The 20,890-nt window shown below is 43.4% G+C and overlaps 1 protein-coding gene and 1 long non-coding RNA gene across 2 annotated transcripts in view; one reads left to right on the forward strand and one right to left on the reverse strand.

Annotated features, from left to right (window-relative positions):
• Nucleotides 1–1,964, reverse strand: part of OTULIN (OTU deubiquitinase with linear linkage specificity) — a 47,839-nt gene extending 45,875 nt beyond the window's left edge. Inside the window, exon 1 of the mRNA XM_084621869.1 lies at nt 1,796–1,964. Coding sequence (XP_084477995.1) covers nt 1,796–1,812 — 17 coding nt within the window. The 5' untranslated portion in view covers nt 1,813–1,964. The remainder of the gene's footprint in view (nt 1–1,795) is intronic.
• Nucleotides 1,922–20,558, forward strand: LOC311517221. Its single transcript, XR_014710639.1, has 3 exons — nt 1,922–2,009; nt 2,110–2,173; nt 19,170–20,558. It is a non-coding gene; the product is annotated as an uncharacterized lncRNA (long non-coding RNA).
• The last annotated feature ends 332 nt before the right edge of the window (nt 20,559–20,890 follow it).

The raw sequence follows: 20,890 nt of genomic DNA on the forward strand, positions 1-20,890 counted from the left end.
CACACAGCAACCAGATTAACAAGGCTCAGTGTGCTAACAAACAGCTTTGCTCATGCAAGAGGCATACATTATATTCTTACAAGTGACCTGCTTTCCCCTCGCCAGGGCACACTCCTTCATGGAAGCAGATTTTTGAAGGTGAGCTCTGCCAATCATCACCATAGATCAAGAACCTTACCACCTGTGAGAATGGGTGGTGTCTGCACCCCACGGCTGGGGAGTCAAAGGAGTGCCAGCAAGGCTGGCCTGCAAGGCCAAAACTCCCCAAAACTACACCCACAACCAACACCAATCCGAAACAAAACAAAAAAAACCCAAACCTTACATCAAACAAAGAGAAAGCAGCAACAGCTGCACCACTCAGTTCCAGCCTCACTCCCAAACAGACCCACAATCACTTGCAGGAGAGAGAGTGAAACTAGAAATAGCCCGATAAAAAGTCCTGGTTAGCATTAATTGATACTAAAACAGAAGAAAAGGAGTACTTGTGGCACCTTAGAGACTAACCAATTTATTTGAGCATGAGCTTTCGTGAGCTACAGCTCACTTCATCAGATGTATGCCGTGGAAACTGCAGCAGACTTTATATATACACAGAGAACATGAAAAAATACCTCCTCCCACCCCATTGTCCAGCTGGTAATAGCTTATCTAAAGTGATCATCAGGTGGGCCATTTCCAGCACAAATCCAGGTTTTCTCACCCTCCACCCTCCCACACAAATTCACTCTCCTGCTGGTGATAGCCCATCCAAAGTGACAACTCTTTACACAATGTGCATGATAATAAAGTTGGGCCATTTCCTGCACAAATCCAGGTTCTCTCACCCCCTCACCCCCCTCCCAAAAACCACACACACAAACTCAGTATCCTGAGTATACACACAAACAGAAGAAGAGCTCTCAGCACTGTTCCCTCTAAGCTGTGCGCATGTGCGCCCGCACACAGATCCTAAACCCCGTGCACACGCAAAACACCGAGCGCATAAAAATTTGCACAGAAATTTTTTTCCGCACACGGCCAGTCAAAAATTAGAGGGAACATTGACCCTCAGAGGGAAATACAGACCCCCCACCACCACCAAAAAAAAAAGTTGCACAGGTCTCTTCAATAATTACTTCTCATCTACTTCCCTTGATCTCTCTTTAAATCCAATGTTTCCTTCAAAAAACTGGCAGATAAGAGTCTTTAGTAAAATATTTCGTAGACAGTCTTGGCTCCTTATCCTGAGGGTGTAGTAAATTTGAAATTAAAAATAAAACCACCTTGGCATCATAATAAATATTTGCTTGGTTTAATCCCTCCCAAAATGTCTTCGTTTGCTCAGACAAGGGACTGCAGCCCCAAACACAGACCCTCATTATTAGGCTATCCAATCTATTAATAGTTGAGACTAAAACTGTTTGCTTTTCAAAAGTATAAAATTCTCCCTTATACTTAAATCAAACTGCTGCAGAGAGTTAGCTGCTAGTTGACTCCGATTTATTTATCTCTCTGCTCCCATCCTGAGTAATTTTGTCACACTTCCTTCTTCCTGACTCCAACCTGATTCTCGGACCAAAACAGTTGCAGATCATAGAATAGAACAGCAGGGAACTCAGGAGGTCATCTAGTCCAACCCCCCGCTCAAAGCAGGACCAATCCCCAATTTTTGGCCCAGATCCCTAAATGGCCCCCTCAAGGATTGAACTCACAACCCTCCGTTTAGCAAACCAATGCTCAAATCACTGAGCTATCCCTCCCCCCTTTTTGAGCTCTTCCCTTCTGGAGAATTAAAACAGAGGCCGTTTTGTACCTTATTTGGTTTTCCATCGGCCTTCCTTGCTGTTCAGGCTTGCGATTACCTCCATTTTTCAACCTAGATCACCATGTCAGTTGTAAACAGGAACATATCTTTCTTCACGCTTTGTCTTGTCTGGGTGCTTCGGATTCCTACCAGTTTCGATACAGTCGCTTTCACTTTCGCTTTTTCATCGCCTGCGACGGGACATACTTCAACGCCTGCCCATGTAATTATCTTTGACGTGACGTGGGGGGTTGTTGTTGTGTACGCGTCTCATCAGTACAATACATGCCAAAAATAACTCGTTAAAACTTTGCTTATTACAGGCACGCACAGATCACACACCCGCCGCCGCCACGTGCTGCAGACACCCTGCTTCCCACTGACAAGGTACGCTTCAAGGGGATAAGTAAATCCCCATCTACCGCACTTCCCTAGCCTTACCAAACGCACACGGGTATTTTAGAAAAAGCTGATAAGGTAGACCAACTTAGTCACTCTATTTAATTTAATTGACTGATGGTAAAAATACTGAAAAGACAAGCTCAAGTCGACTATTGTAATCTTCCAGACAGGAATCCATTTGGCCCAAAGTGTTTGTGGTGTGCTTGTTTATACTTTAGGTTATGTATTTCTCCTAGAATTCGCTCTACATTAAACATTTAAAAATACATGCTTGTTATATGTCTAGTTTTTAATTGGTTTAGTAGTTGAACCTTTATTTTGTTATGTAAAACACGTCTTGTCACTCGTCAAATCTAAAGTATTACTAGGTAGGTTTAATGCGAAGATATTTTCTCTGTCTGTATGAACTAATTTACAAATCAAACTGATTTTCTTACACAACATGTACTTTTGGCAGAGGGACTTTCCTGCCTCTGTCCCACAACCATTCGTGCCTTCCCCCAAAAGCTTGCTAAGCACCATAGCCTTTCAGCTGGAATTTCAAAAGGGGATAATTTTTAAACACTTCCTGTGCCAAAGTTAAATGTTTCACTGAGAGATTATAGAAAATGCAATTGCCCAAGGAAGAGTGAGTGTGTTAAACTGCAAGACTAGATTAAAACACTGAAGTGTGAAATAGAAGTCATCTTGACTATGTTTTTACATATACTAGCGCTCATGCAAGGAAGTTATTACCCATGCATGACTCACATAACCTCTAGTCTGAAGGCTTTGAAGTAGGGTGACCATATTTTCTAAAGTAAAAACGGGTCAGCCGGGGCTCGCCTGAGCCACCACACACGCCCACAGGACTCGCAAGAGCCACCATCCCCCCACCGCCCAGGGCTGGGGCTGAGCTCCCCCCCCCGAGCTCTGCGCCCCATGCCGCCCGTGGCCAGGTTGACACACCCCTCCCGGAGCTCCACGCTGCCTGCAAAGAGAAATTTGTATAGTGGGGATGCTGAGAGCACCAATGAAAACTGTAAACAATGGAAACCACTTAAAGCCAGGGGGCACCTATGCCCCACACCCCTAGTTCCAGCACCTATACCCTCCCAAGCTCTGCGCTGCCTGGGGCTGAGCCTCCCCCTCCCCCCCCCCCCCCGAGCTGTGTGCCCCATGCCACCCACAGCTGGGGCTCGGGCTGAGCACTGGAGCCCTGTGCTGCCTGCGGCTGGGGTGACCCCCCCCCCCCCCCGAGCTCCATGCCCCACACTGCCCGCTGCAGTGGCTGGAGCTGGGACTGATACCCTCCCCTCAAGTTCCACGCCGCGTGAGGTTGGGGCTGACCCCCCCCCAAACTCTATGCCGACCGCCGCTGGGGCTGACCCCCGCGAGGACTGGGGCTGAGCCCCATGCTACCTGGGGCTGCGACTGACCTCCAAGCCCTGCTGCCCAGCACCTCTCATCACCACCTCCTAATGTTCCTCCATGCCCCCCCTGGGGGAGGCGCCCCCTACTTTTTTGGTAAACTGGGCATTTTTTTGTTTGTTTTTGCCAACTGATCAGTTTTGACAAATGCCCTTTTTTGTTTAAAAAAAAAAAAAAAGAAGAAAAGAAAAGTCGCGAGGGCAGGGACAGAGCTTAAAAAGGGGTCTGTCCCGGCCAGTACAGGACGTACAGTCATCCTACTTTGAAAGGAGTTGGGAAGGAATTTTCCCAGCTAGGATGTGGCCTGGGTGAGGAAAGGAGGAAGGAGCGGGGACTTGGCTTAGCTCTGAGAGGCGGGGAGCAGTGGTCACAGCCAGAAGTTGGGGACAAGAGTAGTTCTAGACAAAGGCTAGTGTGTGGAGATTTGCTGCTCACTAACTTTGCCCATCCAACCCTAATGGCAGTTGCCACAGAATATTTAATGTTGTGCCCCATCCCTGAGCACTGGTAGGGGCGGGGGAGTGGTGGTAGTAGCAATTGCAAGCTGGAGAAGAGCCAGAGAAAGCCTCTCTGCCCTGTGGAGATTGGGGACATCATAGAGTAACAAAGCCTGGAGGCTTCCTGAGCAGCAGAGGAAAGGGATGGGCACTTTGGGGAGCGATACTTCAGTGGTTTGAGCATTGGCCTGCTAAACCCAGGGTTGAGAGTTCAATCCTTGAGGAGGCCATTTAGGGATCTGGGGCAAAAATTGGGGATTGGTCCTGCTTTGAGCAGGGGGTTGGACTAGATGACCTCCTGAGGTCCCTTCCAACCCTGATATTCTATGATTTCAGCCTCTGAAGGAAGGCAGCCTATTTCACAGAGAGAGGGGTGAATCCCTATGGTCTGAGGCCTCATTGGACCCAGGGTTTCCCCACACTTGCTAGTTAGTTCAGCAGAGTGCTGAGGGTACTGCCCTGTCTTGCTTCCTGCCCAAACTTTTAGGCTGTTAAGGAGATTTGGGCAGGTGGTGCTTTGTCCCCTATATTGCCCCTTACTTCACAAGCATGAGCCTTTGTACATTAAGGAGGATGATCACCTGGCAGTTTCTTGCAGTTGCCAGGTGCAGCTGTCCCAGCATCATCTGGGATTCACTGTGGGTCCTGTGGGAGTCAGATATGCTGAGTCCTTCAACAAGCAGCCCACCGGATGAGAAGACTGAGGGTGTCCCAGTCCTAAAAGGGGTTTTCGAGTCATAGGCCTGCCTTTTCTCTCCAGTCTCTAAGTCAGCCAACAAAAGTATGGGATCTCCACCTTCTGGAGACAGCAGCGCTGGAGCTATGTAAGCTGGCAAGCCTATTAAATACAGGGTGGGGGATTACATAGCTGAAAGTGTTTTGTGCATTGTCTTCATCTGCTGGCAGGGAGGATCTATCCCCAAGTATCTGGACTGGCACAGAGGATTCAAAGAGAAATAAATAGTAAGCTTTAAGCTTTGAAATCTGCCCACAAGCTGAATTACTGCATAGGATATGACTGTCAGGCTACTGCCAATGTGGACCATAGCATAACTGTTACACCAAAAAAGAATCTCTAATCTGGAAGATGTGGGCAGTGATTGTGATTGCAACAAGATAGGGAAAAATGAAAGAATCCAATATCCTTTATCAGCCCTTGCCAGGCCCACTCTGAGCACCATCACTACACGCTCTGTTCACTGTGAAATTCAACACGCAAGTCAATGCAGTTTGGTTCTTCCCGAAGATATCCTATTAAGGCCACATAAACAGTTTCTGTGCTCCTAAGTACTTCCTCATTTCCTTAGTGACTCTAGTGAAGCAGAACAGGTACATTACTCTGCCTCAAACTGGAAACCAAAGGCTGTGACCAGGGGGCACCACACAACAGGCAAAATTCAAATGTCAAATAAGGGCTTCTAATTGACTAATGTTCTTAGCCCAGAGTGCACCCAAAAATTAATTTTTGCAGATTTTCCACTGTAGTGACCCCCTAGACACAAAGTTGCCACAGGGACCCTTCGTGTAACTGATTTCTGCGTAGGTGGGGCCCGTCACTTGTAAATTCCAAGAAACAAATGATACCTACAACAGGTGCAAAACCATGATAAAACTCAATATGCAGTTTGCTTTTTAAAGGAGGAGGCACTTTATTTAAGAAAAGCATGGGGAGAATGAAAAATTAGGATAAATATGTTAGATGACAAATGGAACCAGTAATGACAAACAAACACACCAGAACCACCACTCAGGAAGTATAGTGAATATGCCCAGATCCCTGCACTACTTGGTTGTGTGGGTGCGGGCACAATGCACCTCCTCTACCCAGATTTCCTTTCATCAGCTTCTCTCCACATCTTCCAACACGTACGGTTGTTTAAAATGGAGACAAAGGAGTAGCCTCATGTCCTTCTTGACCCACCCACGGGCTGTGGAGCCAAGAGAGGAAAGGGGTGGAGGGCAGCAAACCAGGGTCATGGCCTGACCACTTTTAAGCAGGTACATGGAAAATAGAAAAGGAGTACTTGGGGCACCTTAGAGACTAACCAATTTATTTGAGCATGAGCTTTCGTGAGCTACAGCTCACTTCATCGGATGAGTTGTCACCCAGCTGGTTTCTGACTGGCCTGGCCAGTTTTTCTACTCTCTTGTCAGCTACCTGTCAAGAGATGTAATCTCATGGGGAGGGGATTTGGCTGCAGGTGAGAGGGGAAGAGGAAAGTCAGGTGGGAAAGGGGCAAATCTATGGCCTCCTCCACTTTAAATGGCACTCTGAAGCCCCTGGACCCACCCCCCCTTTCCATGGGTCCTCTAGCAAAGAGAGGCGGCTTATACAAGTCTCTACTCCAGCATCATTTAGAGCAGATGTTCCCAAACTGTTTGGGATTGCATTATCAGCAGATGGGGTCACAGTGATCCTTAGCGTGCGGAGGATGCCATTTTGCTCTACACAGCATGACCTCGCACATATGGTGCATCCTCCGCACAGTGTGACTTAGTACGTATGAGGTCACACTGTGTGGAGGATGCCATTTCGTGCTACAAAATGGTATCCTTCGTGCAGCATGATCTCACACTTATGGCGCACGTGAGATCACGCTGTGCATAGGATGCCATTTTGCTCTTCAAAATGGCAGCCTCCACGCTGTCTCGGATTCTGGCAGCAAATAATTAAAATGGGGTTGTGCCAGCAAAAAGTTTGGGAACTCCGATTTAGAGCCAGGGATGAGGTGACTAGAAATCTGGGTTATACCACCTTCTCCCTAGGAAGCTGGGAAAGATCACACTAGGTGTCCATATGAATGCCCAGCTATGGCAACTTGGATACTGGAGGTTCCATATTTCCCCTGTAACTTAACCATCAGCACCTTCTAAAATCCCACATATTCCTGAGCTGGCCCGACCTGCAAACAAAATAATTATCCAAATACCATGCAGCATGATGTAACCCTTTTTTCCAAATTAAGGCCCATTCCATAAAGTTATGAATTTCATAAAGACAGCACAGGAAACCAAACAGGCTTAATTCCCTTACTAAGCTTCCTACATGAAAGACTGATAATGTGTATTTCACCTTTACTGAATTTGGTCCGATCCCTTGCTTCCTGAACCAGCACCTAAACCCTTGGCCATCTTTTGGAATACAGTCTATTGGTTGACTTATTTCTTGATATAAGGAGTGTGTTAATTTCTGTGAGGTATCCTCTTCTGCTCACTACCTTTGTCAAACTCCAGGTATCAAGTCTGGATCCAGATATAGCACTGGGCTTTGAAAGTGAATATCAGGACACGTAGGTGAATGAAGACAGACACGGATAGATTTAAGTGGCAGCAGCCTCCATCTTTATTGAAGTAACACTGGGGAAGGGTGCTAAAAGATCATAGATTTTCAAAATGAGGTTTTCACAGTTAGCTATGCGCTACACAAACTAAGTATACTGTGGATAATATACACAGGGCCATTTACTTTAACTATATGCTCATTTTCTGCTTTCAAGCACTGTTAAGCAGACTGTAAATTGTGGAAAGAACTATTCATTCTGACTGCTGAATATACAGAAATACTGCTTCATTTCGGTGATGAAATAGTAATGAATTGTTGCCAATATCTGGAATGCTCTGCTACAATTCGTAGCACTCCTTTACAAAATTGAGTAACTTATCAATATGGTGAAGTTCAAAGGTTAAAGGATGTAATGCAGAAAGAAACAATTTAAGAACATAAGAATGGCCATACTGGGTCAGACCAAAGGTCCATCCAGCCCCGTATCCTGTCTACTGACAGTGGCCAATGCCAGGTGCCCCAGAAAGAGTGAATCTAACAGGTAATGATCAAGTGATCTCTTTCCTGCCATCCGTCTCCAACCTCTGACAAACAGAGGCTAGGGACACCATTCCTTACCCATCCTGGCTAATAGCCATTAATGGACTTAACCTCCATGAATTTATCCAGTTCTCTTTTAAACCCGCTTATAGTCCTAGCCTTCACAATCTCCTCAGGCAAGGAGTTCCACAGGTTGACTGTGCGGTGAGTGAAGAAGAACTTCCTTTTATTTGTTTTAAACCTGCTACCCATTAATTTCATTTGGTGGCCCCTAGTTCTTATATTATGGGAACAAGTAAATAACTTTTCCTTATTCACTTTCTCTACACCACCCATGATTTTATATACCTCTGTCATATCCCCCTTAGTCTCCTCTTTTCCAAGCTGAAAAGTCCTAGCCTCTTTAATCTCTCCTCATATGGGACCCGTTCCAAACCCCTAATCATTTTAGTTGCCCTTTTCTGAACCTTTTCTAATGCCAGTATATCTTTTTTAAGATGAGGGGACCACATCTGTACGTAGTATTCAAGATGTGGGTGTACCATGGATTTATATAAGGGCAATAAGATATTCGCCATCTTATTCTCTATCCCTTTTTTAATGATTCCTAACATCCTTTTTGGTTTTTTGACTGCCACTGCACACTGCGTGGACGTCTACAGAGAACTATCCATGATGAGTCCCAAGATCTTTCTCCTGATTAGTTGTAACTAAATTAGCCCCCATCATATTGTATGTATAGCTGGAGTTATTTTTCCAATGCACATTACTTTACATCTATCCACATTAAACTTCTTTTTGAAGTTCTTCACAGTCTGCTTTGGTCTTAACTATCTTGAGCAGTTTAGTATCATCTTCAGACTTTGCCACCTCGCTGTTTACCCCTTTCTCCAGATCATTTATGAATAAGTTGAATAGGATTGGCCCTAGGACTGATCCTTGGGGAACACCACTAGTTACCCCTCTCCATTCTGAAAATTTACCATTTATTCCTACCCTTTGTTCCCTGTCTTTTAACCAGTTCTCAATCCATGAAAGGATCTTTCCTCTTATCCCATGACAACTTAATTTACATAAGAGCCTTTGGTGAGGGACCTTGTCAAAGGCTTTCTGGAAATCTAAGTACACTATGTCCACTGGATCCCCCTTGTCCACATGTTTGTTGACCCCCTCAAAGAACTCTAACAGATTAGTAAGACATGATTTCCCTTTATAGAAACCATGTTGACTTTTGCGCAACAATTTATGTTCTTCTATGTGTCTGACAATTTTATTCTTTACTATTGTTTCAACTAATTTACCCGGTACTGACATTAGACATACCGGTCTGTAATTGCCAGGATCACCTCTAGAGCTCTTCTTAAATATTGGTGTTACATTAGCTATCTTCCAGTCATTGGGTACAGTAGCTGATTTAAAGGACAGGTTACAAACCATAGTTAATAGTTCCGCAATTTCACATTTCAGAACTCTTGGGTGAATGCCATCTGGTCCCAGTGACTTGTTACTGTTAAGTTTCTCAATTCATTCCAAAACCTCCTCTAGTGACACTTCAATCTGTGACAATTCCTCAGATTTGTAACCTACAAAAGATAGCTCAGGTTTGATAATCTCCTTAACATCCTCAGCCGTGAAGACTGAAGCAAAGACTTAATTTAGTTTCTCTGCAATGACTTCATCATCTTTAAGTGCTCCTTTTGTATCTCGAACGTTCAGGGGCCCCACTGGTTGTTTAGCAGGCTTCCTACTTCTGATGTACTTTAAAAACATTTTATTACCACCTTTTGAGTTTTTGGCTAGCTGTTCTTCAAACTCCTTTTTGGCTTTTCTTATTACACTTTTACATTTAATTTGGCAGTGTTTATGCTCCTTTCTATTTACCTCATGAGAATCTGATTTCCACTTTTAAAAAGATGCCTTTTTATCTCACACTGCCTCTTTTACATGGTTGTTAAGCCACGGTGGCTCTTTTTGAGTTCTTTTACTGTGTTTTTTAATTTGGGATATACATTTAAGTTGAGCCTCTATTATGGTGTCTTTGAAAAGTGTCCATGCAGCTTGCAGGGATTTCACTCTAGTCACTGTACCTTTTAATTTCTGTTTAACTAACCTCCTCATTTTTGCGTAGTTCCCCTTTCTGAAATTAAATGCCACAGTGTTGGACTGTTGAGGTGTTCTTCCCACCACAGGAATGTTAAATGTTATTATATTATGGTCACTATTTCCAAGCGGTTCTGTTATAGTCACCTCTTGCACCAGATCCTGAGCTCCACTCAGGACTAGATCAAGAGTTGCCTCTCCCCTTGTGGGTTCCTGTACCAGCTGCTCCAAGAAGCAGTCATTTAAAGTATCGAGAAATTTTGTTTCTGCATTTCGACCTGAGGTGACACGTACCCAGTCAATATGGGGATAATTGAAATCTCCCACTAATATTGAGTTTTTTTATTTTGATAGCCTCTCTAATCTCCCTTAGCATTTCATCGTCACTATCACTGTCCTGGTCAGGTGGTCGATAATAGATCCCTACTGTTATATTCTTATTAGAGCATGGAATTACTATCCATAGAGATTCTGTGGAACATGTGGATTCATTTAAGATTTTTATTTCATTTGATTCTACATTTTCTTTCACATATAGTGCCACTCCACCCCCCTACCCCCCCACCATGACCTGTTTTGTCCTTCCGATATATTTTGTACTCCGGAATGATTGTATCCCATTGATTGGGGAGGTTTAGAGGATTGGGGGAGGTTTAGATTGGATATTAGGAAAAACTTTTTCACTAAGAGGGTGGTGAAACACTGGAATGCGTTACCTAGGGAGGTGGTAGAATCTCCTTCCTTAGAGGTTTTTAAGGTCAGGCTTGACAAAGCCCTGGCTGGGATGATTTAACTGGGAATTGGTCCTGCTTTGAGCAGGGGGTTGGACTAGATGACCTTCTGGGGTCCCTTCCAACCCTGATATTCTATGATTCTATGATTCTATGATTGTCCTCAGTCCACCAGGTTTCTGTGATGCCTATTATATTCATATCCTCCTTTAACATGAGGCACTCTAGTTCACCCATCTTATTATTTAGACTTCTAGCATTTGTGTACAAGCACTTTAAAAACTTGCCACTGTTTATGTGGTAAATTAACATGTTACTTTTCGGATGTGTCAGATTCTTTATGTGAATGTTTCTCGTCTCATCTGGCCCATACTTTATCCTCTTCCATCCTCTCCTCCTGACTAAAACCTAGAGAATCTCTATCAATAGACTCTTCTCTAAGAGAAGTCTCTGTCTGATCCATGTGCTCCTCTGCAGCAATTGGCTTTCCCCCATCTCTTAGTTTAAAAACTGCTCTGCAACCTTTTTAATGTTAAGTGCCAGCAGCCTGGATCCACTTTGGTTTAAGTAGAGCTCATCCTTCCTGTATAGGCTCCCCCATCCCAAAAGTTTCCCCAGTTCCTAATAAATCCAAAACGTCGTCTCATCCACGCATTGAGACTCTGAAGCTCTGCCTGCCTACCTGGCCCTGCGCGTGCAACTGGAAGCATTTCTGAGAATGCCACCATAGAGGTCCTGGATTTCAGTCTCTTTCCTATTGCCCTTGTTTAATGCATCTGTTGAAATAAAGCAGAAAATGGTATAATCTCTGGGCAGATATTGAATAATCCTCTGTATGGATTTTGGTGCCAAACCATGTTTATCCAGTGACTTTGCTTTTGTTTCTGCACTGTACATGTTTCGAATGGTTGGAAAACCATTCCACAGTTGGGATGAGAGCTTGTTCCACAATCAAAGGAATTATTGCTCAAATGATGCCTCACTGCATGGTACACAGCAGTCATTTCTGCTGCTGTTATGGCTGCCTCTTCCTTTCGAGCTCAAGAAAATATTCGCTTTTTTCTTTTTTAAAAAACCTGCCAATTTGTTTTTCTTATATGCAGCACCAGAATCACAGGTTTTGACATCTTTGCCACTGTGAATACTGGAGAATTCCTGTAGAACCTTCTGGACAGGAGGCCTTCAGGCTATTATTTTGGGCTTGTGTAATCTACAGATATTTTCCCTCCCTATCTCTTCTATATCTACACATTCCCGTCACTTTATTCCTCTAACTATTGTGAAACTGCTATTGGTGTCTGGCATTTCTGACTGAGTTACACAAAGCTTGTAATTGATGGATTTAAAAAACACAAAACTATATACTTACTTATCTCAAACCATATTCTGGCATTCTGTTTGTGAAACCACTGCCTCAGGCCCTTTGGAAGCAATTCACCACAGTGCATGCCCTCTGACCCTGGGCCCCCTCTAGATCCCCTACATTTTCTCTGCAGGTCCTTCTCCTGTTACTCTTGACTCAGAGCATTAGGCCCAAACTCTCTCAACTTCCCTGATCTATCTGAATAGATGAGTTCTGCTGGGCCCCCTTCACTGTCTGGGGCTCTCCACAGAGCTCTCCCCTAACCCCTGGTGTCATCTTTCTGACAGAGCAGGTTCCCTTTTATAAGCCTGCCCCAAATAAAAATGGCTGGCCGTGCAGGGGGCAAATGTCAGATGCAGGTCACCTCCCTTTGGAGGTGTGCCAGCCAGCCACCTTTGCACCTTGGGAGCAGGAGTGCTGGAAGCTCCCTAGAAGTGCGGGGCCATCAGCGCCTGGACCATGGGCCCTCCCCACATCTGCCCCTTCCCTCCCCTTAGGAGAGAGAAATGGGGGCAGAGGAGGCGGAGAGGAGCAATTGGTGGAAAGGGCCTCAGGGAAGAGGCGGAGTGAGGGTGGGGCCTCGGGGAAGAGTGGGGGCAGAGTCACAGGGGTTGGGTTGGAGCATTGGCGGGGCCTTGGGGGGGAACAGCAGAGCAGGGGCATGGTCACAGTCTGGGTGCTGGTGGCCCTGCACTTCAAGGAGCTTCTGGCACTCCTGGGAGTAGCCTCTTCAAACAAAAGACTCATGTGCCACCTCTGCCATGCTGCCTGGTCAGCAGACCCAACCACTGGCCCAACCCCTTTTCCTGGGAAGTGGATAACTAGGTACAGCGGAGACTGAACCCACATACCCTTAAAAGGGACAGTCCACTCTGTGACAGATGGTATTGGAGTAGACTGGAGGAAGATTGTTGTTGGCTTCTCATACCTAAATTGTTTTCACGTGTGTGTACACCATGTGAATGGAGTCCTATCTGCAGTGAATGAGGCCCTCCTGCACCTCAGCTGAGCAGGAGAAGCCATTTGTAAGACCCATGTCCTAGACTGCCAGATTCAGAGGCAGTCTGAATATAGGATCTTGCCATTCCTGTGTAGCAGATCTTGACATGAAGGTAGAAGAGGTTGGCTGGTCAGTTCCAGTAATTCTGTGAACCAGAATTGCCTGGCCTCTGTTGGCACTATCACCCTGGCCAGGTGGTATGATTTTGTTGAGTACATGTGGAATTAACTGAATGGGTGGAGAGGCACACAGGAATCCCCTGCTCCCGTGTAGGAACAGAAGCTGTCAAGGATCCTTTGCCCACTCCTGCTCTGTAGCAATACAGAGAAGGCACTTGATATTGGTGCTGGTGGAAGGATGACACCATATGTTGAATATCACTTACTAATATGAATCACTGCCTGAGTTTTACTTTAAAATCTTCTCTCTTGTTCCTGGCTTCATTCTTGTAACTAGCCACTGACACTGGGATGGGAAAGAACTTCTACACAGTTATGTCCCTTTCCTTTATTGTAGCTAATGAGCACCACTTGTATTGGTGGAAACCAGAGGCCCGCTACCCTCCAATGCATTCAAATCAAATTTCAGGACCACTTATCTTCTCAAAATTCACTTTCCTTGCTCTGCCTGACAGACTTTTTCTAGTAATTATTGAAAAGACAGCATGTACCTGTTAACACACAAGGATGTGGTAAATTAATCAATCATTTTAAAATATAAGTTAAACACTATAGTTTTAAAGTATTAATACAGAAGGAATATTGATTGCTAAGAAAAAGTTAATAAAAACAGAGTACTAATTGCAGACATTTCTCTGTATGTAATAAACCAAATGCTCTCTCATACTTGTTCTAAATACTGACTTAGAAATACAAATAACAGTAATGAAGTAGCATTACTAGCAGCTTACCTTCCTTTTTGCTGTATTGACAACACAACTCAAGTACACGTCCATTACCTATATCAGATTATGAAAACCAAAGCAATTGAACATTTTAAATTTCTGAAATTAATCATTTCAGTCACCATCCTCGTTTACTGTTATTATAATATATCTGATCATCCAGCCAGTTTGTTGACCCACAGCATGAAGATTCATACAAGTTGAATTGTCTCACGTTTGCCTCCAGTCTGCCTTTAACTTGGTGGGATTGCATACATTTCACTAGAAAAGAAGTCAAATGCATTTCTTTGTTGATGTTCATAAATTAAAAACATACCATGCCACATAATTCTGATGAAATTTCCAAATATTATTAAGACAGTACATCAACTTATCAAGAACTTACCTTTCTGATACCATGCCTTCTCTTCCAAATATTCCATAACCATATCTTTACGTTTGCTAGAACTGTTGCTTGTAACTTTGCAGCCATACAGTCCATCTCTTCAACCTCCCAGTTTGACCCCATGCTCTCATCAGGGTTCAAAGATGCATGAGCACATTTTTTTAATAACTTCTGGGAGTATTGTTGTCACAGTACCACCCACGCCACTTTCTGTTTCAATGTCTTCGTCTGATGCTTCATTTCCTGTACATATTACTGGTGTCTTTTTTAAAGGGTTTTGATTTGTAGATACTGTGCATTGATCATAATCTCTTCCCTGATAAGATTTCTCATTTAATCATTAATCCATATTAGGTATTTTGTATATCCTCTGTAAGTGGGTTGCAGCTGTCCTCCATTTCTTGTTTTTGTTCTTGAATTGAGTAACATAATATGGTCCCCAGAGTCGAATTTTATTTTTCCATATCTAGAAATGTTTCTTTGATAATATTCTTTTTGCTGTTTGTCTTTTGTTCTGGAGTTGTTGTTTACAGCCATTCGACTGTCAGTGTCCATTTTTTATTACAGGGTAGTGCAATACTACTGGTGTATCTGGTTATCTGGACACCAGAACATTTCTGACTGTGTCAAGAAATGGAAACCGGTTTGTGTTCTGTAACTGAACAACAACAAATTAACTTGTATTAAAGCTACTAGTGATTTAAGACACATACCAAGTAATAGGAAGAAAATTCCTCTGGAAACCTGGCTTCTCAGCCATATCTAAGACGAAGGGGTGCTATTTTTGTTGACATCTAATGTTTCAATCGCAAACAAAAGAACAGGAGGACTTGTGGCACCTTAGAGACTAACCAATTTATTTGAGCATCAGCTTTCGTGAGCTACAGCTCACTTCATCGGATGCTGTAGCTCACGAAAGCTTATGCTCAAATAAATTGGTTAGTCTCTACGGTGCCCCAAGTCCTCCTTTTCTTTTTGCGAATACAGACTAACACGGCTGCTACTCTGAAACCAGACAAAATAAAGTTAGTCCAAAAATTCATCCTAGTCCTCTTGGTTAGCCATCTGCTTTAACACTCTAAACATTGAAGGATAACTCAGTTTGTTAAAACAAGTACTTAAGAAAATGTCTGGAGCTATCTGCTTGATATAGACTCTGCAAAATGTTAAGTGGAAGCACCGCACATTTTATATTGCTAGGACTAATTTCTGTTTTAGATTTCAGAAGATGGTAACATTTTCAGTGGAATAATTCAATTTGGAAGATTTGCTCACAATATTCAATTTATGACACAGTCCCCTTTACTTACTGTTGGGATTCCCTCCAAGACCTCTTTCCACTTGGTTTCCCCAAGAACTCAATTCAAGTCCAGACTTCGTCACTCAGATATTTTTTATTTGGCACACACCAATGCTACACTGAGTTGATCAGACTCAAACTCAGGAGGGTGGATGCAGGGTATATCACAGCCCTAAAGTTACACAGGAACTCTCTTTTTATATACATTTACACATCCCATTGCATTTATTATGAATTGCATCATACATTTTTGGAATGGTTTGGTTTCTTTGCAGCATGCTCTGTCCACGTGCTGTCCATGTTCCTCTTTACCTCATCTCGATAGTCTTAACTTATTTTGTCTTGTTTCTAGTTCATAGTAAATAGTTCGGGTGCTCTCCCTCTTATCTTAGCTGGCTCAGACACACTGTCTTTTTAGACTACTGACCTATTTACTTCTCTTATTTAGCACAAATGTCCTGTTTTCAGCCTAATAATTCATTTACCTCCCAAAATCCTATTTCCACAAAATAAGGCCTCTCCCCATGTGTTAATTACTCATGTCAGGCCAGGCCTCAGCTACACTTTCCACGAGTACTTTTAAAATATTTTCCCTAAAATTACCTTTGGTATGGGGTTGTGAAGCTATGTTCTATCTTCAGTGCTTCACACAGGGAAAGCTGGGGGGGGGGAAAACATTTTCAATAAACTTTCCTTCTAATGTATGTATTTATGTTATGCATAATTACAATGATTTGTCTAATGTGAATCATTACCTAATTATTGAACTTGGAACCATGATCTGTGTATATCCCGTCTGGACATGCAGGTCACTATATAACTTCACAGACCTTCCTTGCCACATCATGTACTTCCTTGTTTCTAATTGAAAATGCTTTCACTCATCTTGTAAAATTAGTAGCAATATATACTAGTATCCTTTCTCTGTTGCTCTGAATGGTCTGATTAAGTCCATTCCAACCAATTCCCATGGTTTAATGATGTATGTGCATTAATATAGAGTAGAATTATAATTTGAATTCTTCCAAGGATCTTTTTTATAAGGTAACGTATTGAGCAAAGAGAACAAAGTGATTTTTGCAATAGTTAGCCCTTTTTCAAAAGTACATAACATAGGTATAAGGCTAGTCAACAACCCCACAATTTACGTCTTCCATAGATTCACAGAAAGATAGGGCTGGAAAGGACCTTAAAAAAAGCATCAAATCCAACCCCCTGTTCTGAGGCAGGACCAAGTAAATCTGACAGGTGTTTGTCCAACCTGTTTTTAAATACCTTTAATGATGGGGGTTCCACAACCTCCCTTCAAAGCATATTCCAGAGCTTAAGGACCCTTATAGTTAAAAAGTTGATCCTAATATCTAACCCAAATCTCCCTTGCTGCAGATTAAGCTTATAACTTCTTTTCCCACCTTCAGTGGACGTGGCGAACAAGTGATCACCGTCCTCTTTATAACAACCTTTAACTTATCTGAAGACTTATCAGATTCCCTTCAGTCTTCTTCTCTCAAGACTAAATGTGCTCCATGTTTTAACCTTTCCTCCATAGGTCAGGTTTTCTAAACCTTTTACCAGTTTTGTTGCTCTTCTCTGGACTTGCAATAATTTGTCCACATTTTTTCTAAAGTGCAGTGCCCAGAATTGGACACAGTACTCCAGCTGAGGCCTCAACAGTGTAGGGTAAAGCAGGATAAATACCTTCCATGTCCTATATACAACACTCCCATTAACACACTCCAGAATGATAGTAGCTTGTTTGCAACTAGATTACATGGTTGACTCCTATTCAGTTTGTGATCCACTATAACCCCCAGATCCTTTCAGCAGTGCTACCACCTAGCCAGTTATTCCCCATTTTGTAGTTATGCATTTGATTTTTCCTTCCTAAGTGAAGTACTGTGCACTTATCTTTATTGAATTTCATCTTGTTAAATTCAGACTAATTCTCCAGTTTATCAATCCTGATCATTTCAAATTCTAACACCATCCTCCAAAGTCCTTACAACCCCTTCCAGCTTGAGGTCATCTGCAAATTTTATAAGCACACTCTCTACTCCATCATCCATCTGATGAATGAAAATATTGAATAGTACTGGATCCAGGACTGACAAGAGCACCTGCTTGTTACTGAGACAACACAATTCCACAATGAGTTCTATTGAATTCTGAATGAATGTGCTAGGCCAGCGTAGTGAGCAATGGAAATCATTGTGGCACTGAGTTGTCTCAGTAGCAAGGGTGTTGACTTGTTACTGACAATTAGATGCTTTACTCTGTTGCAATAATAAATATATGGTTAGCCTGGTTACTGTTTACATGTTTTCTGAGTTGTTTTTAAGGAAAAAATTCATACTGCCTATCATGTTGCTGTAGTTTGCAATCAAAACATTCATAATGCTTTGTGAATGAGGTCATAACCACATTTGTTAATTAATATAGGTGGGAGACATGTACAAGTTTAAAATGCACCTTAATGCATTGCAAGATGATATCTAGATGAAATCATTTTCTTCCTTTCTGATAATGCAAACCACTCATGTCCTAGTTTTGAAAAGCACATGCAATATCGTCAACATACATGTTTGAAAAAATAATGGCAAGGAGGGAGAGCTTACATTTTCACATCTAATGTATAAACGTAGTTCCTTTCTGAATTAATTTTAAGTGGAATCTAAATTAAAATTAAATATTTGAGAATTTTGTTTTAGTTACAATATCCACTCTTTGGTGTCATTTGTCATTCCAAGCCAGTCATAACTTGAATTCATAGATTCATAGATATTTAGGTCAGAAGGGACCATTATGATCGTCTAGTCTGACCTCCTGCACAATGCAGGCCACAGAATCTCACCCACCCACTCCTGTAACAAACTTCTCACCTATGTCTGAGCTACTGAAGTCCTCAAATCGTGGTTTAAAGACTTGGAGGTGCAGAGAATCCTCCAGCAAGTGACCTGTGCCCCACGCTGCAGAGGAAGGCGAAAACCCCCAGGGCCTCTGCCCATCTGTCCTGGCGGAAAATTCCTTCCCGACCCCAAATATGGCAATCAGTCTTGTTTTGAATATTCCACTACTGTTGGGAGAAAAGTTTTATTTTGCTGTTATATCCCTTACACCATCTTGGATCCCTTTAACAACAACAGGGAATCCATACTTGTTGCCCTTCTTCCTCAGCCCCTGTTACACCTTTGGCGCCCTTTTTGCCCTAAGGCGGGAAACTGGGTAGATCACCTGATCGGTAATCTGCCCAGCAACTGTATGTTATAAAAGGGCCAGCACGTCTGGCAGACGGGGCTGCCCATCTTAGATGGACAGCAGCAGTGGCAGGAGCACATGCTGCTTCCGAGAGGCAGAGTGCTACTGCTTACCCTGGAGGGTTGACATCAGTACCACGCATAGGGTTGTAGGGAGTGTTTCTTACCTGCATGCAAGAACAAGCCATCATCTGCTGTTCTGATCCTGCCTCAGGCATCCACCCACGATGATGCAGGGAAGAAGAGCTGCAAGAAAAACAAGACCAAGCTTCCATCAGCCTGTGCCTGAGGTCCTGCCCTCCACCTGCCTTACCATCCGGATTGGGACTGGAGCCAGCCCTGTCATACACCGGTGCCGGGGATAAAGCTGCAGGATATGGATTTGTCCTCCATGTAACCTACCCGGAATCAGGCTTTGGAAGGGAGCCAAGCCCTTTTTGTCACAGCCGGTGGCCCTTTTATATTCGGTTCCCTTGTTTTCTCAGTTATAATTTGGGAGTCCTTATAGTTACCTACCTGTTACTTACCTGGGTGTGACAGACCCAGAGCAGTGAGGTACAGGAGTCTGGTAGAAGGCAAATATATTGGCCACTGGATGAACAGTTTTCTGTTCCCTGAGTGACCAGAGCAGGGCTGCGCTAGAGCAATCAAGGACCTGCTAGAACCAATTAAGACAGGCAAGCTAATTAAGACACCTGGCGCCAATTAAGAACATGTTAGACTCAGTTATGGCAGGCAGACTAATCAGGACACCTGGTTTAAGAAGGACCTCCCATCAGTTAGGGGAGGGTGTGCAAGGAGCAGGGAGTGAGAAGGCATGCTGCTGGAGGATGGAGGAGTACAAGCGTGATCAGGCTTCAGGAGGAAGATCCTGCAGTGAGGGTAAAGAAGGTGTCGGGAGGAGGCCATGGGGAAGTAGCCCAGGGAGTTGTAGCTGTCGCGCAGCTGTTACAAGAAGACACTATAGACAGTTGCAATCCACAGGGCCCTGGGCTGGAACCCGGAGTAGAGGGCGGGCCTGGGTTCCCCCCATTCCCCTCAACTCCCTATTGGAGACAAGAGGAGGTGACCTGGACTGTGGGTCCCACCAGAGGGGAAGGTCCCTGGCCTATCCCGCCACCCAGTAGGTGGATCAGCAGAGACTGCAGGGATTGTTCTCCTCCCTTTCCTCATGCTGGCCAGTGATGAGGTTAGCTGAGTGAATGGCAGGTTTGAGCCACTAGCAAAATTGGCCAAACTGAGGGCGGCCGTGAATCTCTGAGGCAAGCAAATACGTCAATAAGTGCAGGACCTACCAAGGCAGAGGAGGAACTTTTGTCACATGAATTAGTCTTACCCTTATTCCAATCAACCTGTTCTTGTTTTGCACCCTATCCGTTATCAGTTTTTCCTCTGGGGGAAGTAAGACCCTGATGATAGACTTGGGAGGGAGGAGACGTTCCTGAGACTTGTCCTCTGGCCAAGTATAAAATCCAGTCAACACTACGTACACCTATTGAACTGTCATGGTACATTTGGAACAGTTCTAAGGCTTCCTTTTTGGTGTACACAACTTTCAACTTTTTACCTTAAGGAAAAGTTCCCTTTCTGCTACCCACAAAAGATTAAGATGTAATGATGACATATATTATTGCAGTTTAAAAATATTACTTAGTTTTAAGAGATTATGTACATAAGAAGTTATACATCCATATAAGCCTTAAGGGCTTGATTATTAAGACTAAAACCTTATTGTGTGGATTGTGCTCCTAATTCCACTGATGTTAATTTTACAATGCCAGATAACTTCAGTGGTTAATGAACAGGCCCATCATCTATATGCTGAAGATTTAATTATATTTTGCAATTGAAACCATTAAAAATGATGCCTCGCCTTCCAATGAAAGTCAGCGGAATATTGACGCAAGCTAAGGTTCTGTTTTTTATTTATGATTT

Source organism: Lepidochelys olivacea, assembly GCF_965140295.1.
Source record: "Lepidochelys olivacea isolate rLepOli2 genome assembly, chromosome: 2".
NCBI classification, from domain to species: Eukaryota; Metazoa; Chordata; order Testudines; family Cheloniidae; genus Lepidochelys; species Lepidochelys olivacea.